Source organism: Labrus mixtus, chromosome 4 (assembly GCF_963584025.1).
Source record: "Labrus mixtus chromosome 4, fLabMix1.1, whole genome shotgun sequence".
Taxonomy (NCBI): Eukaryota; Metazoa; Chordata; class Actinopteri; order Labriformes; family Labridae; genus Labrus; species Labrus mixtus.
Genome location: NC_083615.1, coordinates 30864285 through 30888869, shown reverse-complemented (window position 1 = coordinate 30888869; position 24585 = coordinate 30864285). Strand labels below are relative to the sequence as shown.

Here is a 24585-nt window from a genome sequence, read left to right as displayed (position 1 = left end):
TTCGACCTATTCTTCCAACACATGCTTTAAGTGATCTCCTCCACATCACTGAGAACATTGCCATACCATATTTGGAATGCATTCCACATTTAACTTTGGAGGTGTCAACACCTCCCCATTCAATATAAGCAGTTGTTCTGGAACGGATAGTTCACAGAAGACCTTGGAGTTCCTGCTTGTGGTACATCTATGTTCTGCAATGATTCAGAAATTGATCCTCTGATGCTGTGATTTTTCATCTCCTCTAACATGTGTTAAACTGTTTTGAACAGGATTGGTGAATACTACCTACTGACAGAGAAGGGAGTCAGGTAAGTAATCTATCATTTATGTGTGAGACATATTAGTGATGCATATAATGAAAGCAGTTAGTTATACAATGACTGTGTTGTAAATTTAAACTGTATCATAGAAGTGTATCCTGTATTCTATAGATAGATAGATAGATAGATAGATAGATAGATAGATAGATAGATAGATAGATAGAAAAAAAACAATAGAACAAACAGGGAAAACAAAACACCAATATTAGTTTAGCACAAATCACAAGGGTGTTAGGAAGACAAACAAGAAAAAGGCAAACAGTAATGTTCCACCCGCAGCTTTAGTCATTGGCCTGTGTGTTAAAAAGCCTCATGGCTGTGGGGACGAAGGATCTCCTGAACCTCTCGGTCCTGCAGTGCAGTGAAATTAACCTTCTACTGCAGCTATAAATCCACTTATTCTGAAATTACACAGAACAACTGAATATAGAAATGCGGTTTCAATGTGGATATGATTAATTCTCAAGAATATTTTAAGTTCAATTATTGTTTACTAACATGAACTTAAAACTCAGTCTAAGATGTCATTTCATTTATTGTATTAGATACAAACTGCCACCATGAGTACGGACGCAGAGATGGCCGCTTACGGCAAGGCTGCCATTTACCTCCGTAAGCCTGAGAAGGAAAGACTTGAGGCTCAAAGCAAACCTTTCGATGCCAAGAGTGCCTGCTATGTGACTGATGTGAAGGAGCTGTATGTGAAGGGAACAATCCTTAAGAGGGAAGGTGGCAAAGTCACCGTCAAAACCCTGGACACTCAGGAGGTTAGTATTATAAAGTCAGAGTACAATTCTTTAATGTGAACAGTCCTCATTGTAACAAGTGTCCTGTTGCAGGAGAAGACAGTTAAAGAAGATGACGTCACTCCAATGAACCCTCCCAAGTACGACAAAATTGAGGACATGGCCATGATGACCCATCTCAATGAAGCCTCTGTGCTTTATAACCTCAAAGAGCGTTATGCAGCATGGATGATCTATGTAAGAAAATGGGCCCTAATAAGAAACAAGATGTTGTTTAACATGGATTTACTTGTTTGAAACATTGAGGTAACTGTTGAATCTCTGTGCTTTCAGACCTACTCTGGGTTGTTCTGTGCCACTGTGAACCCCTACAAATGGCTCCCAGTGTATGACCAAGAGGTTGTAAATGCCTACAGAGGCAAGAAGCGTATGGAGGCTCCACCCCACATCTTCTCCGTCTCTGACAACGCTTTTCAGTTCATGGCTACTGGTAAGACATAATGATACAGATCATTTATCAGTATATGATGTTTCTGATGCAAGAAAACAGAGTTAACTGTTTTATTTTTGAATGTATCAACAGATAGGGAGAACCAGTCTGTCTTGATCACGTGAGTTTAAAATGTGTTTAACATATTGCTTATATACTTCAAAAAATATATCAAACAAGTTCTTAAAAGTATTTTTTATACCTAGTGGAGAATCTGGTGCTGGAAAGACTGTGAACACAAAGCGTGTCATCCAGTACTTTGCAACCATCTCAGTTGGTGGCCCGAAGAGGGACACATCAAAGGTGGGATAAATTACTATTTTAACTATTGAGCATTCTTCATGTATGCAATATTTTTACATTGGAAAATAAAATATTTTTATATCAACTCTAAACCTTCATTACAGGGTTCCCTTGAGGATCAGATTATTGCAGCTAATCCTCTGCTGGAGGCCTATGGTAACGCCAAAACTGTGAGGAATGACAACTCATCTCGTTTCGTAAGTATGGAGGGATTTCTGCAAATCAGATGTCTTGCTACACATTGTCCATGTTCATTGATGTTAAAAAAACTTCCTTTGTTCCAAATAGGGTAAATTCATCAGAATCCATTTCGGCACAACTGGCAAACTGTCTAGTGCTGATATTGAGACATGTAAGTAACAATACTATTAGAATAGACAAATAACTAGAATGAAGAATTGGACAGTGTGACTTATGAACATTATTCATAGATCTGCTGGAGAAGTCTAGAGTGACATTCCAGCTTCCTGCTGAGAGAGGCTACCATATCTTCTACCAGATGATGACCAACCACAAACCTGAGATTATTGGTAAACACATTGACTTGTTCCTCAATGTTAAACTGCTTTATACATTTTATACATGACAATGCATTGAACTTTACACCCTTTTGATCTCCAGAAATGACACTCATCACAAGCAACCCCTACGACTTCCCCATGTGCAGCATGGGTCAGATCACTGTTGCCAGCATTGATGACAAAGCTGAGCTGGAAGCCACTGATGTGAGTGAGCTTGACTATAAAATATTTACATACTGTATGTTTTGTGAATAATTGCAACATTAAAAGTAATCTATCTACACTTTGTAAATTGACAACATCTGGTTTGGACACCTCTTTCAAACACAGAACGCTATTGATATCTTGGGCTTCAGTGGTGAAGAGAAAGTCAGCATCTACAAGATGACTGGTGCTGTGCTCCACCATGGTAGCATGAAGTTCAAGCAGAAGCAGCGTGAGGAGCAGGCTGAGCCTGACGGCACAGAAGGTGAGATCTCAATATTTAGAAATGTATTTATTTATTATAGTTCAGGAACAACAAAAATATTACATAGAATAATTAATTACTGTACTTTTGTCAGATGCTGACAAGGTTGCTTACTTGCTGGGTCTGAACTCTGCTGACATGCTGAAGGCTCTGTGCTATCCCAGAGTGAAGGTCGGAAATGAGTATGTGACCAAGGGACAGACCGTACCTCAGGTAAACATAAAACGCAAAGAAATGTAAAAAATTGCACTTTAGTAAAGTAGTAATGACTCTAATATGACAATGGAATGGTAGCGTTCTATTTAAAGCTACTTTTTAGGAGTTGGATTTAGCACTATGTGAAAAACATCTTCAAAGTGGATATATTATGAGAAGTTTACTTCATACCTCACTGACTTTAATCAAACTGTATTTGTGATGTTATTTAGGTAATGAACTCAGTGACTGCCCTGGCCAAGTCTATCTATGAGAGGATGTTCTTGTGGATGGTCGTCCGTATCAACCAGATGTTGGACACCAAACAGCCAAGGCAGTTCTACATTGGAGTGCTGGATATTGCTGGCTTTGAAATCTTTGATGTAAGCTTAATTTCCAACAGTTCAGTACCTGACTGACTTTTCTTGATAGAAACACTCTTTTTGTCTCCAAAAACTCATGCTGGTTTTATGTCTCCTTACAGTTCAACACTTTGGAGCAGCTCTGCATCAACTTCACCAATGAGAAACTGCAACAGTTTTTCAACCACCACATGTTTGTCCTAGAGCAGGAGGAGTACAAGAAGGAGGGTATTATCTGGGAGTTCATTGACTTTGGCATGGACTTGGCTGCCTGTATTGAGCTGATTGAGAAGGTAAAGATTCCATGAAATTGCTCTTAGTTATATTCAATGTACATATGTATGAAATGTATGAAAATGTAAAGATTATAACATATGTCTTTCCCTCTTCTAAAGCCCATGGGTATCTTCTCCATCCTTGAAGAGGAGTGCATGTTCCCCAAGGCAACAGACACATCTTTCAAGAACAAGCTGTATGACCAGCATCTCGGCAAAAACAAAGCATTTGAGAAGCCCAAGCCCGCAAAGGGCAAGGCTGAGGCCCACTTCTCCCTGGTGCACTATGCTGGTACAGTGGACTACAACATCGCTGGCTGGCTGGACAAGAACAAGGATCCACTGAATGACTCAGTTATTCAGCTGTACCAAAAGTCCTCAGTTAAACTGCTGGTTTCTCTGTATCCTCCTGTTGTTGAAGGTTAGAAAGCCAAACATTTATTTACAGTATAAAATGTATTTTTATGTTCAACAAAATGTACATTATTCAAAAAACTGTAGCATTGGTTTACGTGAATTGTATTTTGAGTTCTAACAAAAAGTCTCTACTTAAACATATCAACAGAGGCTGGCAAGAAGGGAGGCAAGAAGAAGGGTGGTTCTATGCAGACTGTGTCTTCACAGTTTAGGGTAAGGTTTTAAATGGAAGACTTTGCTATAAAATCACCTTTCACTCATACTCCAAACTGATATATATTTAATGACATCACTTTAAATCTATAGGAGAACTTGGGCAAGCTGATGACTAACTTGAGGAGCACTCATCCTCACTTTGTGCGTTGCCTGATTCCCAATGAGTCAAAGACTCCAGGTACATAAAAAAGATCAATTGAATAGAGTCTTTGAGGAATGGTTATATTTTGTTGTTACATGTTTCATAACTACAATGAATGTCTTTTTACAGGTCTGATGGAGAACTTCCTGGTCATCCACCAGCTCAGGTGTAACGGTGTACTGGAGGGTATCAGAATCTGCAGGAAAGGTTTCCCCAGCAGAATCCTCTATGCTGACTTCAAGCAGAGGTATCTATACATATTGTATATTTCTGATAAAGATGATTCAAAGGCAACACTCACACTAACAATGAACTCTCTCATAAAAGATACAAGGTGCTGAATGCCAGTGTCATCCCTGAGGGCCAGTTCATTGATAACAAGAAGGCTTCAGAGAAGCTGCTTGGATCAATTGATGTTCCTCATGACGAGTATAAATTTGGACACACCAAGGTAAGATACTACTTTTTTTCTAAGGTGTTCTACTACAAGGGATATGATGTTTCATCCATTGTGTGAGTATGTTACATAACTTAAAGATGTCTTTACTGTATATGAGTTTCTACAACATTCATTTTCATTTTTGTATGATTGTTTAGGTGTTCTTCAAGGCTGGTCTTCTGGGTACTCTTGAGGAGATGAGAGATGAAAAGCTGGCACATCTGGTCGGCATGACTCAGGCTCTCTGCCGTGGTTTTCTCTCGAGAGTGGAGTTTGTGAAGATGACAGAGAGGAGGCATGTTGAAAAAAGCTAGTTTTGAATGAGAATAATAAAAAAAAAAACACCCAACCAAATTGTCAGTTACACCTTCTTCTTCTCTGCAGGGAAGCCATCTATACCATCCAGTACAACGTCCGCTCATTCATGAATGTCAAACACTGGCCATGGATGAAAGTGTACTACAAGATCAAGCCTCTGCTCAAGAGCGCTGAAACTGAGAAGGAGCTGCAGCAGATGAAGGAGAACTATGACAAGATGAAGACAGATTTGGCTGCTGCCCTGGCCAAGAAAAAGGAGCTGGAGGAGAAGTTTGTGTCCCTTCTGCAGGAGAAGAATGATCTGCAGCTGCAAGTCGCATCTGTAAGTACACATTGACTGACTGATATACTGTTTCATAATATACTATGTAGATTTGTTAACATCCTTTTTCAAACAACAAACTAGGAAACAGAGAATCTGTCAGATGCTGAGGAGAGATGTGAGGGTCTTATCAAGAGCAAAATTCAGCTGGAGGCCAAACTCAAAGAGACCACTGAGAGGCTGGAGGATGAAGAGGAAATCAATGCTGAGCTCACTGCCAAGAAGAGAAAACTGGAGGATGAATGCTCTGAGCTCAAGAAGGATATTGATGATCTGGAGCTTACATTGGCCAAAGTGGAGAAGGAAAAACACGCCACTGAGAACAAGGTTTGGATTTAACAATCTATCTCGTACATCAAGTTTCATCTAAACATTACCCTCAATAACAACGTCTTTCTTGGAAATTTAGGTGAAGAACCTGACTGAGGAGATGGCCTCTCAGGACGAGAGCATTGCCAAGCTGACCAAGGAAAAGAAAGCCCTTCAGGAAGCTCACCAACAGACTCTTGATGATCTGCAGGCTGAGGAAGACAAGGTCAACACTCTGACCAAGGCCAAAACCAAGCTTGAGCAACAAGTGGATGATGTAAGTTCACAAGTCCTTAAAATTGGCAAATAACATTGGTGTTGAATCCTGATCATTAAGCCGTATACTATTGTTTAGCTTGAGGGTTCTCTGGAGCAAGAGAAGAAGCTGCGTATGGACCTTGAGAGATCCAAGAGGAAGCTTGAGGGTGATCTGAAACTGGCCCAGGAATCCATAATGGATCTTGAGAATGACAAGCAGCAGTCTGATGAGAAAATTAAAAAGTAACTTTTGTTTATTTTAATAAAAGCATACACAAACGTTACTGTAACAGCATGAACTCTGACTAAGAAATGTATCCATGATTCTCACAGGAAGGACTTTGAAGTCAGCCAGCTCCTTAGCAAGATTGAGGATGAGCAGTCAATGGGTGCTCAGCTTCAGAAGAAGATCAAGGAGCTTCAGGTGAAATATTGAGTTAAATTAAACAGAATACATATTGTTTGTCAAGTGAAAGTTTACTGAAACACATCATATCTACATTCTACAGGCTCGTATTGAGGAACTGGAGGAGGAGATTGAGGCTGAGCGTGCAGCTCGTGCCAAGGTTGAGAAGCAGAGAGCTGACCTCTCCAGGGAACTTGAGGAGATCAGTGAGAGGCTGGAGGAGGCCGGTGGAGCCACTGCTGCCCAGATTGAGATGAACAAGAAACGTGAAGCAGAGTTCCAGAAGCTCCGTCGTGATCTTGAGGAGTCCACTCTGCAGCATGAAGCCACTGCTGCTGCTCTTCGCAAGAAGCAGGCTGACAGCGTTGCTGAGCTGGGAGAGCAGATTGACAACCTCCAACGCGTCAAGCAGAAGCTTGAGAAGGAAAAGAGTGAATACAAGATGGAGATTGATGACCTCTCCAGCAACATGGAGGCTGTTGCTAAAGCCAAGGTACACAATGCATTTCATGCTACTTTAATAACCAAGAGAGTTCAGTAAACAAGGTCATTTACATTTTAGAAAACAAATGATTACTGACATGATATCTATTTCTTATCATCAGGGAAATCTTGAAAAGATGTGCCGTACTCTTGAGGACCAACTTAGTGAACTGAAGACCAAGAATGATGAAAATGTCCGTCAAAACAATGACATGAGTGCGCAGAAAGCACGTCTCCTGACAGAAAATGGTATGTTAAAGTGATCAATGAAAGGTCTGAAGTTGATTATTTCACAATGTAACACAAACTAATGTTTCATGATATGTTTCTCTCAAGGTGAGTTTAGTCGTCAAATTGAAGAGAAAGAAGCTCTCGTCTCCCAGCTGACCAGAGGCAAACAGGCCTTCACTCAGCAGATTGAAGAGCTGAAGAGACAGATTGAAGAGGAGGTTAAGGTAAGAAAACTTTAAATTCTTACTTATAACTTTGTATGTGTGATTTATTACATTTTCACACTGACGGCAATTTCTTACATCAGGCCAAGAATGCCCTTGCCCATGGACTTCAATCAGCCCGCCATGACTGTGATCTGCTGAGGGAGCAGTTTGAGGAGGAGCAGGAGGCAAAGGCTGAGCTGCAGCGTGGAATGTCCAAGGCCAATAGTGAAGTGGCTCAGTGGAGAACCAAGTATGAAACTGATGCCATCCAGCGCACTGAGGAGCTTGAGGAATCCAAGTACGTACATTTTATACGGCTCAGCTTAAATGACAATGGTACCGCCTGAACGGGTCGCACTCCTTTCATATGTGAATCTAGTTTAAAAGGTCAAAATGTTAGAAGATTTCTTAAACATGCAATATTATGTGGAGAAAACATAATCAGTGCCAACATGGATTGTTAAAGTTTTTACTGAGACCAATCACACCCTTTTCAAACAGGAAAAAGCTTGCCCAGCGCCTCCAGGAGGCTGAGGAGCAGATTGAGGCTGTCAATTCCAAGTGTGCTTCTCTGGAGAAGACCAAACAGAGGCTCCAGAGTGAGGTGGAGGACCTCATGATTGATGTGGAGAGAGCTAATGGCCTGGCTGCCAACTTGGACAAGAAGCAGAGAAACTTTGACAAGGTAACGTGTCCTTCTGTCAACTATACTCTGTAATCAAAGACACACTCATTTGATTCGCCTTTGTACTGATAAACAACTGAGCAAATAAATGGCTTTTTAGGTGTTGGCAGAGTGGAAACAGAAGTATGAGGAGGGTCAGGCAGAGCTTGAGGGAGCTCAGAAGGAGGCTCGTTCTCTCAGCACTGAGCTGTTCAAGATGAAGAACTCATATGAGGAAGCTCTGGATCAGCTGGAGACCATGAAGCGTGAAAACAAGAACCTGCAACGTGAGTTCTTACTACATGCTACAGAAGCATTGTATTACAGTGTTTATTTCTAACATATTTAATACATACTACACATTTAAGGCTTAACAATACAAAACACATGAATCTCTCTGCAGAGGAGATCTCAGATCTCACTGAACAGATTGGTGAGACTGGCAAGAGCATCCATGAGCTGGAGAAGGCCAAGAAGCAGGTGGAGACTGAGAAGTCTGAGATCCAGACAGCTCTTGAAGAGGCTGAGGTACAATTGTTCAGGGGAACTCCTCTGAAAGACAATTTAAATCATGGACAAATGTATTTTAAAGAATGAAGATTTATATATGAATTATTTACTTTCATTAGGGAACTTTGGAACATGAAGAGTCCAAAATCCTGCGTGTCCAGCTTGAGCTCAACCAGATTAAGGGTGAGGTAGACAGGAAGCTGGCTGAGAAGGACGAGGAGATGGAGCAGATCAAGAGGAATAGCCAGAGGGTGATTGACTCCATGCAGAGCAATCTGGACTCTGAGGTCAGGAGCAGGAATGATGCCCTGAGAATCAAGAAGAAGATGGAGGGAGACCTGAATGAGATGGAGATTCAGCTGAGCCACGCCAATCGCCAGGCTGCTGAGTCCCAGAAGCAGCTGAGGAATGTTCAGGCACAGTTGAAGGTATTGTAGCACACAGATTTTGTGCAAAGATTGTCAGTGCAATTTCATTTGGCATTCAAGGGAATATTTTCCTGACATATTTCACTAGGATGCACAACTGCACCTTGATGATGCTGTCAGAGCTCAGGAAGACCTCAAGGAACAGGCTGCTATGGTAGATCGCAGGAACGGTCTCATGGTTGCTGAAATTGAGGAACTTAGAGCTGCTCTGGAACAGACTGAGAGAAGCCGCAAAGTTGCTGAGCAGGAGCTGGTGGACGCAAGTGAGCGTGTTGGTCTCCTGCACTCTCAGGTGAATTTTCTTTGACTTTCTCCACTATCTAACTAATCTTGATCAGTATTAAGGGAAAATGATGACTTAAATCAATTTTTTTTATACTTTCAGAACACAAGTCTTCTGAACACCAAGAAGAAGCTTGAGACTGATCTGGTTCAGGTCCAGAGTGAAGTCGATGACACAGTTCAGGAAGCAAGGAATGCAGAGGAGAAGGCCAAGAAGGCCATCACTGATGTAGGTTTTAAAAGAAATGCTTTTTTACTCCTGCTTAATGTGTCTTAATAAAGTAATTCTTATCAACATTAAATGCTGTCTCCTATAGGCTGCTATGATGGCTGAGGAGCTGAAGAAGGAGCAGGATACCAGTGCTCACCTGGAGAGGATGAAGAAGAACCTTGAGGTTGCTGTCAAGGATCTGCAGCACCGCCTGGACGAGGCTGAGAATCTGGCCATGAAGGGTGGCAAGAAGCAGCTCCAGAAACTTGAGTCTAGGGTGAGAATATCCTGTTAATAATTCTTACAACAGGGTCAAGACTTTGAAAAATGTATATTTACATTTAATGTTTGCTTTTTTCTGAAGGTTCGTGAGCTGGAGTCAGAGGTTGAGGCTGAGCAGAGACGTGGAGCTGATGCTGTTAAGGGTGTGCGCAAATATGAGAGGAGAGTGAAAGAGCTGACCTACCAGGTACAGTCAATTAGACATTTGGCATCAAATCATTATCACCTATCTATTATGTAAAACATTTAAAAAATTAAAATATATCCAATCTTTTTTCATAGACTGAAGAGGACAAGAAAAATGTTACCAGGCTGCAGGATCTGGTTGACAAGTTGCAGCTCAAGGTGAAGGCCTACAAGAGGCAGGCTGAGGAATCGGTAAGAGAGTTATTCATATTTATAAATAATATAGAGATAAAATGACAGAAGTCTTTCAAACTAATCTAGCTTTTTGTACAGATTATATTATTTATGTATAAGTACAAGAAATGTAGATGAATGCAGCATCTATCACATTAAGCCATCATGGCACAAATATTGTACACACAAGTTATATACATAAGAAGGTCACTATCATGCACCAAAAGTCTATCATATTAAAATCAGTGATCCTCTGAGTAAACTATTAAATAATTGTCACTAAAAGATGAACTTACTCTTGTAAACCAAATAATTATATATATATAAGAAAAGACCTTTAATATAAAATTGTAAAATTTTCAATACCTTTAAACCTTGCAAATGGTTTTCCAGGAGGAGCAGGCCAATGTTCATCTGTCCAAGTTCAGGAAGGTCCAGCATGAGCTGGAGGAGGCTGAGGAGCGTGCTGACATTGCAGAGACCCAGGTTAACAAGCTGAGAGCTAAGAGCCGTGACTCTGGCAAGGTAAATCAAACTTGTTTTGAAAATATGGAGATACTGTTGCCTTAAGTTTAATGAAATGATCATGCCTCAACACTTTTGTTTTTGTCTTCAGGGAAAAGAGGCCGAGTAAAGTTCCCTGGCTGATCATCTACTGTACATCTCATCATATAATATGATGTGAAACATGAAAATAAAATACACAAGCACTGGAAAACTGCTTTCTGTCTGATCCTTTTCTTCTTATTGCTTCCCCTGATAGAAAAGTGTAAAGACTGGTAATATGTGCTATCCAGAAATCAAATACAAATGAGAAATAGTCATCTAGACAGCCTTATCAACAAATCAGAGTGATTGGATTTGATAATACTTTATTGTCAGACATGGTCTGAAATGTTTCTTGAATCACAGCGGCTCCATTTGCAACAAAAAAATTAAAGACAAGATGCAAAGATACAAAGATTTGACACAACATTCAAACACCAAACAGATATGCAGAGACTTTAAATGAGCTTTGATCTGGGATTCAGCTCTACATTAAATTTTAGTATTGACTGGTGTACAAAATAATGTTTTCAGTCTGACCTTATTAAAATGTGGGACCCTGTATCTCCAGTTTGATGGTATAGTCCCTCATTTATTTCTTCAATGTCTGGTACTCTAACAAACATAAAGTCCTGCAGATTAATCCTTTACTTTGAAGGCATTTTATGTAGATGTTCTCTATCTAATGAGCCTCAGTCTATCATTGAATTAGACTGCATATGGCCTTATGTAGATCAAACATCTGACGCAGGTTTAGAATTAAATAAACCTTCAGAGAAGGAATTATAATAAAAACCTTCACAAGCATGCAAGTATGATATAAATGAATTCAGGATTATACTGTATGCATTTATTGCTTTTTATTTTATTTTGACAGGTAAAAGAGGCTGAGTAAAGCACTCCAGTGGATGAGCTGTTTCTAATCATATAATATGATGTCAAATGTACCATAATAAAATATTCTCTGATCTTCCAATGCTTTTTGTGATTTTTTTTTTTTCACTGACTTTATGGGTTTCATAACTAATTGATATTGTATTATGTTTGTAATCAAGTTTGTTTTTGTTCAGAGTTCTGGGCTCAAATTGAAAACAACAGTTATAAATGAAAAAAACGTGTTACAAATTCATTTGTTAGTTCTAATCAAAAAACCTCTACAATACATTGACAATGTTTTTGTTAAAGATTATTTGGTATCTACTATTAAGATAAAGATTTCCAGATAACTTTCAGTTTTAGTTTAGGTTTCATAAAAAAAGTCTTTACCATAGTCCTGCTCAAAACTTACTGAAGTCTAGGTTTTCCTGATGAGGTAGTGATTCATAGTTTATTTTTGGTCACCACTAAAGTGTAGCATGTCCTTGTAGAGCTACATACATTTACAACTTGCTCTCAAAGAACATATGGAGACTGAACACTTGAGGAATGCAACCCAGGCACGAATATTACAGCTGGAGTACAGATACTGACATCTTTATAAAATTTATAAAAAGAGCTCTTGAGAGTATAAAGAAAAATAAAATGATATTATCACTTTAAAAATGTGTATACATTTCTATCATGTTTAGGGTTGTCAAAGACATGCTGAACCTTCTCTGCCTTCACTGCTCAGTTATCTGTCCATTATTGCCCTACAGGGATCAGGAACGGGCATTACAGGCAACTGAAGCATTATCACATGGACCGGGATGTGAGAAAACATCATTAACGCTACCAGCAGCGGGTTAGCTCAAAGTTAGCTGACCTCGTAGCTGCCGTCCAAAACACGACACGCTCTGACTTCAGAAATGTTTAAGATGATGTTTCGCTTGTCCAAAGTCCAAGATGATTAAAATATGCGGGCTGTTGCAGTGACTCGTGTTCACAGTGACGGCTAAAAGTGCTCTAACTCCCCTCAGTGTTATTGAAAATCACCCCCAAAGTGTAATACCGCTAAAGCGCAGTCAATTCGATGATAAACGCATTGTATTTCCGGAAGTTTCTTCACAATAAAAGTCCTGCTACGTTAAGTCTATGGAATGCTTTTATTTTGATGATGTCATATCAGACAATTGTGTGTTTTCAGGAGTAGCAACTTAACACAACTAACACAGGAGAGAAACAACTTTCTCGAAGTACACAGATTCAGTTTGGAGCTACGATGTACTGACAACTGAACACACATTGACTTGTAAAAATATCTTCCCTGGTCTCAAAAACTGAACACAGTGACCTATAAAAAACCTAGATAGAATTGTGCCTCATGACCTTATGATATTTTAAAGATACAAGACAAATCTAATCTAATTGACATCATCAAAGAGAAGAATATTTATTTATTCTTCTCTTTGACTCTTCAATCATTCAATCATTTAAATGTTCAAGTTGGTTAGTTGAAAGTAGAGGGTAGAGTAGTTTTTAGAAAGTTTCATTCATATTGTAGTTGGGTAAGGATTCATTTATGTGACTTTTTAAAATCACATAATAAATGTGATGTATTGTGAAGGGTTACTTTTTTTATTTTTTTATTTAAGAGGACATGTGTTGCTCAATTTGAAGTTCTAAGTTGACCTTTAAATAAAAAAAGTGTTCTTTTTAATGTCGTCAACCATCATCTTGATTTTTGTTATTGTTTTATCCTAAAAGTATAAATTCAGACACTTAGGCACTGGTACCGTTTTATAAGTATCGATTAAGCAATGGTATCGGAAAAAACCCAAACGATACCCAACCCTAATTACATAATTTAAAATAAGATAATTTCAATAACAAAATACTGTACAACTTTAACAATGACAAAATAATTACTGATTAATAGTGATTAAATTATAGACTGTGTTCCTTTAGAGAACAAATGTATTTATCAATTTCCTTTTTTAACCTATAAGCCTATTTTTAAATAAATGAATTGACTTCTGTAGAGCATGCAAGAGGCTGGAGAGCCTGTAGCTAATCTAAAGTAATGATCAAATAATATTCCAATGCTGGCCATACTAATAAAACCTGAAACATTAGATGTATACTTTCAACACATGCTTTTAATGATCTCCTCCATATCACTGACTACATTGCCATACCACATTTGGAATGCATTCCACATTTAACTTTGGAGGTGTCAGCACTGCCCCATTCAATAAAAGTAGTCGTTTAGGAACGGGTAGTTCACAGAAGACCTTGGAGTTCCTGCTTGTGGTACATCTATGTTCTGCAATGATTCAGAAATTGATTCTGTGATGCTGTGATTTTTCATCTCCTCTAACATATGTTAAACTGTTTTGAACAGGATTGGTGAATACTACCTACTGACAGAGAAGGGAGTCAGGTAAGTAATCTATCATTTATGTGTGAGACATATTAGTGACGCATATAATGAAAGCAGTTAGTTATACAATGACTGTGTTGTAAATTTAAACTGTATCCTAGAATGTATTCTATGAATCCACTTATTCTGAAATTACACAAAAAAACTTTATATAAGGATGTGGAAACATGGTTTCAATGTGGATATGATTAATTCTCAAGAATATTTTAAGTTCAATTATTGTTTACTAACATGAACTTAAAACTCAGTCTAAGATGTCATTTCATTTCTTATCTATTAGATACAAGCCGGCACCATGAGTACGGACGCAGAGATGGCCGTTTACGGCAAGGCTGCCATTTACCTCCGTAAGCCTGAGAAGGAGAGAATCGAGGCTCAAAACAAACCTTTTGATGCCAAGAGTGCCTGCTATGTGGCTGATGTGAAGGAGCTGTATGTGAAGGGAACAATCCTCAAGAAGGAAGGTGGCAAAGTCACCGTCAAAACCCTGGACACTCAGGAGGTTAGTATTATAAAGTCAGAGTACAATTCTTTAATGTGAACAGTCCTCATTGTAACAAGTGTCCTGTTGCAGGAGAAGACAGTTAAAGAAGATGACGTTACTCCAATGAACCCTCCCAAGTACGACAAAATTGAGGACATGGCCATGATGACCCATCTCAATGAAGCCTCTGTGCTTTATAACCTCAAAGAGCGTTATGCAGCATGGATGATCTATGTAAGAAAATGGGCCCTAATAAGAAACAAGATGTTGTTTAACATGGATTTACTTGTTTGAAACATTGAGGCCACTGTTGAATCTCTATGCTTTCAGACCTACTCTGGGTTGTTCTGTGCCACTGTGAACCCCTACAAATGGCTCCCAGTGTATGACCAAGAGGTTGTAAATGCCTACAGAGGCAAGAAGCGTATGGAGGCTCCACCCCACATCTTCTCCGTCTCTGACAACGCTTTTCAGTTCATGGCTACTGGTAAGACATAATGATACAGATCATTTATCAGTATATGATGTTTCTGATGCAAGAAAACAGAGTTAACTGTTTTATTTTTGAATGTCTATATCAACAGATAGGGAGAACCAGTCTGTCTTGATCACGTAAGTTTAAAATGTGTTTAACATATTGCTTATATACTTCAAAAATTGTTGTTCAAGCCTTGTCGAAGGAGAATTTCTGTCTCTGTTGGGACAGACAATAAAGTATATCTATCTATCTATCTAGTGGAGAATCTGGTGCTGGAAAGACTGTGAACACAAAGCGTGTCATCCAGTACTTTGCAACCATCTCAGTTGGTGGCCCGAAGAGGGACGCATCAAAGGTGGGATAAATTACTATTTTAACTATTGAGCATTCTTCATGTATGCAATATTTTCACATTGGAAAATAAAATATTTTTATATCAACTCTAAACCTTCATTACAGGGTTCCCTTGAGGATCAGATTATTGCAGCTAATCCTCTGCTGGAGGCCTATGGTAACGCCAAAACTGTGAGGAATGACAACTCATCTCGTTTCGTAAGTATGGAGGGATTTCTGTAAATCAGATGTCTTGCTACACATTGTCCATGTTCATTGATGTTAAAAAAACTTCCTTTGTTCCAAATAGGGTAAATTCATCAGAATCCATTTCGGCACAACTGGCAAACTGGCTAGTGCTGATATTGAGACATGTAAGTAACAATACTATTAGAATAGACAAATAACTAGAATGAAGAATTGCACAGTGTGACTTATGAACATTATTCATAGATCTGCTGGAGAAGTCTAGAGTGACATTCCAGCTTCCTGATGAGAGAGGCTACCATATCTTCTACCAGATGATGACCAACCACAAACCTGAGATTATTGGTAAACACATTGACTTGTTCCTCAATGTTAAACTGCTTTATACATTTTATACATGACAATGCATTGAACTTCTCATCCTTTTGATCTCCAGAAATGACACTCATCACAAGCAACCCCTACGACTTCCCCATGTGCAGCATGGGTCAGATCACTGTTGCCAGCATTGATGACAAAGTTGAGCTGGAAGCCACTGATGTGAGTGAACTTTACTATAACATATTTATACATGTTTTGTGAATAAGCGCAACATTAAAAGTAATCTATCTACACTTTGTAAATTGACAAAATCTGGTTTGGACACCTCTTTCAAACATAGAACGCTATTGATATCTTGGGCTTCACTGGTGAAGAGAAAGTCAGCATCTACAAGATGACTGGTGCTGTGCTCCACCATGGTAGCATGAAGTTCAAGCAGAAGCAGCGTGAGGAGCAGGCTGAGCCTGACGGCACAGAAGGTGAGATCTCAATATTTATAAATGTATTTATTTATTATAGTTCAGGAACAACAAAAATATTACATAGAATATTTAACTGTGAATCACTGCACTTTTGTCAGATGCTGACAAGGTTGCATACTTGCTGGGTCTGAACTCTGCTGACATGCTGAAGGCAATGTGCTATCCCAGAGTGAAGGTCGGAAATGAGTATGTGACCAAGGGACAGACCGTACCTCAGGTAAACATAAAACGTAAAGAAATGTAAAAAATTGCACTTTAGTAAAGTAGTAATGACTCTAACTCTAATTTAAAGCTACTTTTTAGGAGTTGGATTTAGCACTACGTGAAAAACATCTTCAAAGTGGATATATTATGTAAAGAAGTTTACTTCATACCTCACTGACTTTAATCAAACTGTATTTGTGATGTTATTTAGGTAATGAACTCAGTGACTGCCCTGGCCAAGTCTATCTATGAGAGGATGTTCTTGTGGATGGTCGTCCGTATCAACCAGATGTTGGACACCAAACAGCCAAGGCAGTTCTACATTGGAGTGCTGGATATTGCTGGCTTTGAAATCTTTGATGTGAGCTTAATTTCCAACAGTTCAGTACCTGACTGACTTTTATTGATAGAAACACTCTTTTTGTCTCCAAAAACTCATGCTGGTTTTATGTCTCCTTACAGTTCAACACTTTGGAGCAGCTCTGCATCAACTTCACCAATGAGAAACTGCAACAGTTTTTCAACCACCACATGTTTGTCCTGGAGCAGGAGGAGTACAAGAAGGAGGGTATTATCTGGGAGTTCATTGACTTTGGCATGGACTTGGCTGCCTGTATTGAGCTGATTGAGAAGGTAAAGATTCCATGAAATTGCTCTTAGTTATATTCAATGTACATATGTATGAAATGTATGAAAATGTAAAGATTATAACATATGTCTTTCCCTCTTCTAAAGCCCATGGGTATCTTCTCCATCCTTGAAGAGGAGTGCATGTTCCCCAAGGCAACAGACACATCTTTCAAGAACAAGCTGTATGACCAGCATCTCGGCAAAAACAAAGCATTTGAGAAGCCCAAGCCCGCAAAGGGCAAGGCTGAGGCCCACTTCTCCATGGTGCACTATGCTGGTACAGTGGACTACAACATCGCTGGCTGGCTGGACAAGAACAAGGATCCACTGAATGACTCTGTTATTCAGCTGTACCAAAAGTCCTCAGTTAAACTGCTGGCTGCTCTGTATCCTCCTGTTGTTGAAGGTAAGAAAGCCAAACATTTATTTACAGTATAAAATGTATTTTTATGTTCAACAAAATGTACATTCTTAAAAAAAATGTAGCCTTGGTTTACGTGAATTGTATGTTGAATTCAAACAAAACATGTCAACTTAAACAATATCAACAGAGGTCGGCAAGAAGGGAGGCAAGAAGAAGGGTGGTTCTATGCAGACTGTGTCTTCACAGTTTAGGGTAAGGTTTTAAATGGAAGACTTTGCTATAAAATCACCTCTCACTCATACTCCAAACTGATATATATATTTAATGACATCACTTTAAATCTACAGGAGAACTTGGGCAAGCTGATGACTAACTTGAGGAGCACTCATCCTCACTTTGTGCGTTGCCTGATTCCCAATGAGTCAAAGACTCCAGGTACATAAAAAAGATCAATTGAATAGAGTCTTTGAGGAATGGTTATATTTTGTTGTTACATGTTTCATAACTACAATGAATGTCTTTTTACAGGTCTGATGGAGAACTTCCTGGTCATCCACCAGCTCAGGTGTAACGGTGTCCTGGAGGGTATCAGGATCTGCAGGAAAGGTTTCCCCAGCAGAATCCTCTATGCTGACTTCAAGCAGAGGTATCTATACATATTGTATATTTTTTGATAAAGATGATTCAAAGGCAACACTCACACTAACAATGAACTCTCTCATAAAAGATACAAGGTGCTGAATGCCAGTGTCATCCCTGAGGGCCAGTTCATTGATAACAAGAAGGCTTCAGAGAAGCTGCTTGGATCAATTGATGTTCCTCATGACGAGTATAAATTTGGACACACCAAGGTAAGATACTACTTTTTTTCTAAGGTGTTCTACTACAAGGGATATGATGTTTCATCCATTGTGTGGGTATGTTACATAACTTAAAGATGTCTTTACTGTATATGAGTTTCTACAACATTCATTTTCATTTTTGTATGATTGTTTAGGTGTTCTTCAAGGCTGGTCTCCTGGGTCTCCTTGAGGAGATGAGAGATGAAAAGCTGGCATCTCTGGTCACCATGACTCAGGCTCTCTGCCGTGGTTACGTCATGAGAAAGGAATTTGTGAAGATGACAGAGAGGAGGCATGTTGAAAAAAGCTAGTTTTGAATGAGAATAATTTAAAAAAAAATACCTAACAAACTTGTCAGTTACACCTTCTTATTCTCTGCAGGGAAGCCATCTATACCATCCAGTACAACATCCGCTCATTCATGAATGTCAAACACTGGCCATGGATGAAAGTGTACTACAAGATCAAGCCTCTGCTCAAGAGCGCTGAAACTGAGAAGGAGCTGCAGCAGATGAAGGAGAACTATGACAAGATGAAGACAGATTTGGCTGCTGCCCTGGCCAAGAAAAAGGAGCTGGAGGAGAAGTTTGTGTCCCTTCTGCAGGAGAAGAATGATCTGCAGCTGCAAGTCGCATCTGTAAGTACACATTGACTGACTGATATGATGTTTCATAATGTACTATGTAGATTCGTTAATATCCTTTTTCAAACAACAAACTAGGAAACAGAGAATCTGTCAGATGCTGAGGAGAGATGTGAGGGTCTTATCAAGAGCAAAATTCAGATGGAGGCCAAACTCAAAGAGACCACTGAGAGGCTGGAGGATGAAGAGGAAATCAATGCTGAGCTCACTGCCAAGAAGAGAAAACTGGAGGATGAATGTTCTGAGCTCAAGAAGGATATTGATGATCTGGAGCTTACCCTGGCCAAAGTGGAGAAGGAGAAACACGCCACTGAGAACAAGGTTTGGATTAAACAATCTATCTAGTCCATCAAGTTTAATCTAAACATTACCCTCAATAACAACGTCTTTCTTGCATATTTAGGTGAAGAACCTGACTGAGGAGATGGCCTCTCAGGATGAGAGCATTGCCAAGCTGACCAAGGAAAAGAAAGCCCTTCAGGAATCTCACCAACAGACTCTTGATGATCTGCAGGCTGAGGAAGACAAGGTCAACACTCTGACCAAGGCCAAGACCAAGCTTGAGCAGCAAGTGGATGATGTAAGTTCACAAGTCCTTAAAATTGGCAAATAACATTGGTGTTGAAACCTGATCATTAAGCCGTATACTATTGTTTAGCTTGAGGGTTCTCTGGAGCAAGAGAAGAAGCTGCGTATGGACCTTGAGAGAGCCAAGAGGAAGCTTGAGGGTGATCTGAAACTGGCCCAGGAATCCATAATGGATCTTGAGAATGACAAGCAGCAGTCTGATGAGAAAATTAAAAAGTAACTTTTGTTTATTTTAATAAAAGCATACACAAACGTTTCTGTAACAGCATGAACTCTGACTAAGAAATGTATCCATGATTCTCACAGGAAGGACTTTGAAGTCAGCCAGCTCCTTAGCAAGATTGAGGATGAGCAGTCAATGGGTGCTCAGCTTCAGAAGAAGATCAAGGAGCTTCAGGTGAAATATTGAGTTAAATTAAACAGAATACATATTGTTTGTCAAGTGAAAGTTTACTGAAACACATCATATCTACATTCTACAGGCCCGTATTGAGGAACTGGAGGAGGAGATTGAGGCTGAGCGTGCAGCTCGTGCCAAGGTTGAGAAGCAGAGAGCTGACCTCTCCAGGGAACTTGAGGAGATCAGTGAGAGGCTGGAGGAGGCCGGTGGAGCCACTGCTTCCCAGATTGAGATGAACAAGAAACGTGAAGCAGAGTTCCAGAAGCTCCGTCGTGATCTTGAGGAGTCCACTCTGCAGCATGAAGCCACTGCTGCTGCTCTTCGCAAGAAGCAGGCTGACAGCGTTGCTGAGCTGGGAGAGCAGATTGATAACCTCCAACGCGTCAAGCAGAAGCTTGAGAAGGAAAAGAGTGAATACAAGATGGAGATTGATGACCTCTCCAGCAACATGGAGGCTGTTGCTAAAGCAAAGGTACACAATGCATTTCATGCTACTTTAATAACCAAGAGAGTTCAGTAAACAAGGTCATTTTAGAAAACAAATGATTACTGACATGATCTCTGTTTCTTATCATCAGGGAAATCTTGAAAAGATGTGCCGTACTCTTGAGGACCAACTTAGTGAACTGAAGACCAAGAATGATGAAAATGTCCGTCAAAACAATGACATGAGTGCGCAGAAAGCACGTCTCCTGACAGAAAATGGTATGTTAAAGTAATCGGTGATTGCTCCGTAGTTGAATATTTTAAATTGTAACACAAACTAATGTTTCATGATATGTTTCTCTCAAGGTGAGTTCAGTCGTCAAATTGAAGAGAAAGAAGCTCTCGTCTCCCAGCTGACCAGAGGCAAACAGGCCTTCACTCAGCAGATTGAAGAGCTGAAGAGACAGATTGAAGAGGAGGTTAAGGTAAGAAAACTTTCAATTCTTACTGAGAACTTTGCATGTGTGATTTATTACCTTTTCACACTGACGGCAATTTCTTACATCAGGCCAAGAATGCCCTTGCCCATGGAATGCAATCAGCCCGCCATGACTGTGATCTGCTGAGGGAGCAGTTTGAGGAGGAGCAGGAGGCAAAGGCTGAGCTGCAGCGTGGAATGTCCAAGGCCAATAGTGAAGTGGCTCAGTGGAGAACCAAGTATGAAACTGATGCCATCCAGCGCACTGAGGAGCTTGAGGAATCCAAGTACGTACATTTTATACGGCTCAGCTTAAATGACAATGGTACCGCCTGAACGGGTCGCACTCCTTTCATATGTGAATCTAGTTTAAAAGGTCAAACTGTTAGAAGATTTCTTAAACATGCAATATTATGTGGAGAAAACATAATCAGTGCCAACATGGATTGTTAAGGTTTTCACAATCACACCCTTTTCAAACAGGAAAAAGCTTGCCCAGCGCCTCCAGGAGGCTGAGGAGCAGATTGAGGCTGTCAATTCCAAGTGTGCTTCTCTGGAGAAGACCAAACAGAGGCTCCAGAGTGAGGTGGAGGACCTCATGATTGATGTGGAGAGAGCTAATGGCCTGGCTGCCAACTTGGACAAGAAGCAGAGAAACTTTGACAAGGTAATGTGTCCTTCTGTCAACTATACTCTGTAATCAAAGACACACTCATTTGATTCGCCATTGTACTGATAAACAACTGAGCAAATAAATGGCTTTTTAGGTGTTGGCAGAGTGGAAACAGAAGTATGAGGAGGGTCAGGCAGAGCTTGAGGGAGCTCAGAAGGAGGCTCGTTCTCTCAGCACTGAGCTGTTCAAGATGAAGAACTCATATGAGGAAGCTCTGGATCAGCTGGAGACCATGAAGCGTGAAAACAAGAACCTGCAACGTGAGTTCTTACTACATGCTACAGAAGCATTGTATTACAGTGTTTATTTCTAACATATTTAATACTTACTAAACATTTAAGGCTTAACAATACAAAACACATGAATCTCTCTGCAGAGGAGATCTCTGATCTCACTGAACAGATTGGTGAGACTGGCAAGAGCATCCATGAGCTGGAGAAGTCCAAGAAGCAGGTGGAGACTGAGAAGTCTGAGATCCAGACAGCTCTTGAAGAGGCTGAGGTACAATTGTTCAGGGGAAATCCTCTGAAAGACAATTTAAATCATGGACAAATGTATTTTAAAGAATGAAGATTTATATATGAATTATTTACTTTCATTAGGGAACTTTGGAACATGAAGAGTCCAAAATCCTGCGTGTCCAGCTTGAGCTCAACCAGATTAAGGGTGAGGTAGACAGGAAGCTGGCTGAGAAGGACGAGGAGATGGAGCAGATCAAGAGGAATAGCCAGAGGGTGATTGACTCCATGCAGAGCAATCTGGACTCTGAGGTCAGGAGCAGGAATGATGCCCTGAGAATCAAGAAGAAGATGGAGGGAGACCTGAATGAGATGGAGATTCAGCTGAGCCACGCCAATCGCCAGGCTGCTGAGTCCCAGAAGCAGCTGAGGAATGTTCAGGCACAGTTGAAGGTATTGTAGCACACAGATTTTGTGCAAAGATTGTCAGTGCAATTTCATTTGGCATTCAAGGGAATATTTTCCTGACATATTTCACTAGGATGCACAACTGCACCTTGATGATGCTGTCAGAGCTCAGGAAGACCTCAAGGAACAGGCTGCTATGGTAGATCGCAGGAACGGTCTCATGGTTGCTGAAATTGAGGAACTTAGAGCTGCTCTGGAACAGACTGAGAGAAGCCGCAAAGTTGCTGAGCAGGAGCTGGTGGACGCAAGTGAGCGTGTTGGACTTCTGCACTCTCAGGTGAATTTCCTTTAACTTTCTCCACTATCTAACTAATCTTGATCAGTATTAAGGGAAAACAATGACTTAAATCATTTTTTTATACTTTCAGAACACAAGCCTTATGAACACCAAGAAGAAGCTTGAGACTGATCTGGTTCAGGTCCAGAGTGAAGTCGATGACACAGTTCAGGAAGCAAGGAATGCAGAGGAGAAGGCCAAGAAGGCCATCACTGATGTAGGTTTTAAAAGAAATGCTTTTTTACTCCTGCTTAATGTGTCTTAATAAAGTAATTCTTATCAACATTAAATGCTGTCTCCTATAGGCTGCTATGATGGCTGAGGAGCTGAAGAAGGAGCAGGATACCAGTGCTCACCTGGAGAGGATGAAGAAGAACCTTGAGGTTGCTGTCAAGGATCTGCAGCACCGCCTGGATGAGGCTGAGAATCTGGCCATGAAGGGTGGCAAGAAGCAGCTCCAGAAACTTGAGTCTAGGGTGAGAATATCCTGTTAATAATTCTTACAACAGGGTCAAGACTTTGAAAAATGTATATTTACATTTAATGTTTGCTTTTTTCTGAAGGTTCGTGAGCTGGAGTCAGAGGTTGAGGCTGAGCAGAGACGTGGAGCTGATGCTGTTAAGGGTGTGCGCAAATATGAGAGGAGAGTGAAAGAGCTGACCTACCAGGTACAGTCAATTAGACATTTGGCATCAAATCATTATCACCTATCTATTGTTTAAAACATTAAAACAATTAAAATATATCCAATCTTTTTTCATAGACTGAAGAGGACAAGAAAAATGTTACCAGGCTGCAGGATCTGGTTGACAAGTTGCAGCTCAAGGTGAAGGCCTACAAGAGGCAGGCTGAGGAATCGGTAAGAGAGTTATTCATATTTATAAATAATATAGAGATAAAATGACAGAAGTCTTTCAAACTAATCTAGCTTTTTGTACAGATTATATTATTTATGTATAAGTACAAGAAATGTAGATGAATGCAACATCTATCACACTAAGCCATCATGGCACAAATATTGTACACACAAGTTATATACATAAGAAGGTCACTATCATGCACCAAAAGTCTATCATATTAAAATCAGTGATCCTCTGAGTAAACTATTAAATAATTGTCACTAAAAGATGAACTTACTCTTGTTAACCAAATAATTATATATATATAAGAAAAGACCTTTAATATAAAATTGTAAAATTTTCAATACCTTTAAACCTTGTAAATGGTGTTCCAGGAGGAGCAGGCCAATGTTCATCTGTCCAAGTGCAGGAAGGTCCAGCATGAGCTGGAGGAGGCTGAGGAGCGTGCTGACATTGCAGAGACCCAGGTTAACAAGCTGAGAGCTAAGAGCCGTGACTCTGGCAAGGTAAATCAAACTTGTTTTGAAAATATGGAGATACTGTTGCCTTAAGTTTAATGAAATGAACATGCCTCAACACTTTTGTTTTTGTCTTCAGGGAAAAGAGGCCGAGTAAAGTTCCCTGGCTGATCATCTACTGTACATCTCATCATATAATATGATGTGAAACATGAAAATAAAATACACAAGCACTGGAAAACTGCTTTCTGTCTGATCCTTTTCTTCTTATTGCTTCCCCTGATAGAAAAGTGTAAAGACTGGTAATATGTGCTATCCAGAAATCAAATACAAATGAGAAAAAATCATCTTGGATTGGATTTGATAATACTTTATTGTCAGACATGGTCTGAAATGTTTCTTGAATCACAGCGGCTCCATTTGCAACAAAAAAAATTAAAGACAAAATACAAAGATACAAAGATTTGCCAAAACATTCAAACACCAAACAGATATG

General features: G+C 39.8%; 2 protein-coding genes and 1 long non-coding RNA gene across 3 annotated transcripts; 2 read left to right on the top strand and 1 right to left on the bottom strand.

Moving 5' to 3' along the window:
* The first annotated feature begins 290 nt into the window (after window positions 1-290).
* On the top strand, window positions 291-10889 carry LOC132973421 (myosin heavy chain, fast skeletal muscle-like). The gene is made up of 40 exons (XM_061036887.1): window positions 291-311; window positions 869-1090; window positions 1163-1306; window positions 1403-1559; window positions 1653-1680; window positions 1766-1862; window positions 1967-2059; window positions 2151-2214; window positions 2294-2392; window positions 2484-2587; window positions 2714-2852; window positions 2947-3065; window positions 3281-3430; window positions 3532-3702; window positions 3805-4105; window positions 4250-4314; window positions 4408-4495; window positions 4589-4706; window positions 4787-4910; window positions 5057-5193; window positions 5283-5538; window positions 5623-5865; window positions 5948-6124; window positions 6203-6348; window positions 6439-6529; window positions 6615-7004; window positions 7117-7243; window positions 7331-7449; window positions 7533-7729; window positions 7933-8116; window positions 8217-8382; window positions 8499-8623; window positions 8725-9033; window positions 9122-9325; window positions 9419-9544; window positions 9633-9803; window positions 9891-9995; window positions 10091-10186; window positions 10562-10693; window positions 10785-10889. The coding sequence occupies exons 2-40, from the start codon at window positions 884-886 to the stop codon at window positions 10800-10802; spliced, it is 5787 nt and encodes a 1928-aa protein (XP_060892870.1). The 5' UTR covers window positions 291-311; window positions 869-883; the 3' UTR covers window positions 10803-10889.
* On the bottom strand, window positions 10767-11636 carry LOC132973429 (uncharacterized). Its single transcript, XR_009673000.1, has 2 exons — window positions 11429-11636; window positions 10767-11254 (listed from the first exon to the last, which is right to left on the bottom strand). It is a non-coding gene; the product is annotated as an uncharacterized LOC132973429 (long non-coding RNA).
* A 2340-nt stretch (window positions 11637-13976) lies between these two features.
* On the top strand, window positions 13977-24333 carry LOC132973424 (myosin heavy chain, fast skeletal muscle-like). The gene is made up of 40 exons (XM_061036890.1): window positions 13977-14015; window positions 14296-14517; window positions 14590-14733; window positions 14830-14986; window positions 15084-15111; window positions 15236-15332; window positions 15437-15529; window positions 15621-15684; window positions 15764-15862; window positions 15954-16057; window positions 16179-16317; window positions 16419-16537; window positions 16736-16885; window positions 16987-17157; window positions 17260-17560; window positions 17706-17770; window positions 17866-17953; window positions 18047-18164; window positions 18246-18369; window positions 18516-18652; window positions 18742-18997; window positions 19082-19324; window positions 19407-19583; window positions 19662-19807; window positions 19898-19988; window positions 20074-20463; window positions 20570-20696; window positions 20784-20902; window positions 20986-21182; window positions 21379-21562; window positions 21663-21828; window positions 21945-22069; window positions 22171-22479; window positions 22568-22771; window positions 22863-22988; window positions 23077-23247; window positions 23335-23439; window positions 23535-23630; window positions 24006-24137; window positions 24229-24333. Exons 2-40 carry the CDS (start codon window positions 14311-14313, stop codon window positions 24244-24246), a joined length of 5787 nt encoding a protein of 1928 aa, XP_060892873.1. The 5' UTR covers window positions 13977-14015; window positions 14296-14310; the 3' UTR covers window positions 24247-24333.
* Window positions 24334-24585: the final 252 nt, after the last annotated feature.

What these genes read in the sequence shown, in the direction of transcription:
- LOC132973421 (XM_061036887.1), top strand. Translation starts at nt 884, where the DNA reads ATGAGTACGGACGCAGAGATGGCCGCTTACGGCAAGGCTGCCATTTAC. An exon ending in AGAAGATCAAGGAGCTTCAG is followed by an intron (nt 6,530 to 6,614) that starts GTGAAATATTGA and finishes TACATTCTACAG; the next exon opens with GCTCGTATTGAGGAACTGGA. An exon ending in CCAAGAAGGCCATCACTGAT is followed by an intron (nt 9,545 to 9,632) that starts GTAGGTTTTAAA and finishes TGTCTCCTATAG; the next exon opens with GCTGCTATGATGGCTGAGGA.
- LOC132973424 (XM_061036890.1), top strand. Translation starts at nt 14,311, where the DNA reads ATGAGTACGGACGCAGAGATGGCCGTTTACGGCAAGGCTGCCATTTAC. An exon ending in ATGACAACTCATCTCGTTTC is followed by an intron (nt 15,530 to 15,620) that starts GTAAGTATGGAG and finishes TGTTCCAAATAG; the next exon opens with GGTAAATTCATCAGAATCCA. An exon ending in AGGCTGTTGCTAAAGCAAAG is followed by an intron (nt 20,464 to 20,569) that starts GTACACAATGCA and finishes TCTTATCATCAG; the next exon opens with GGAAATCTTGAAAAGATGTG.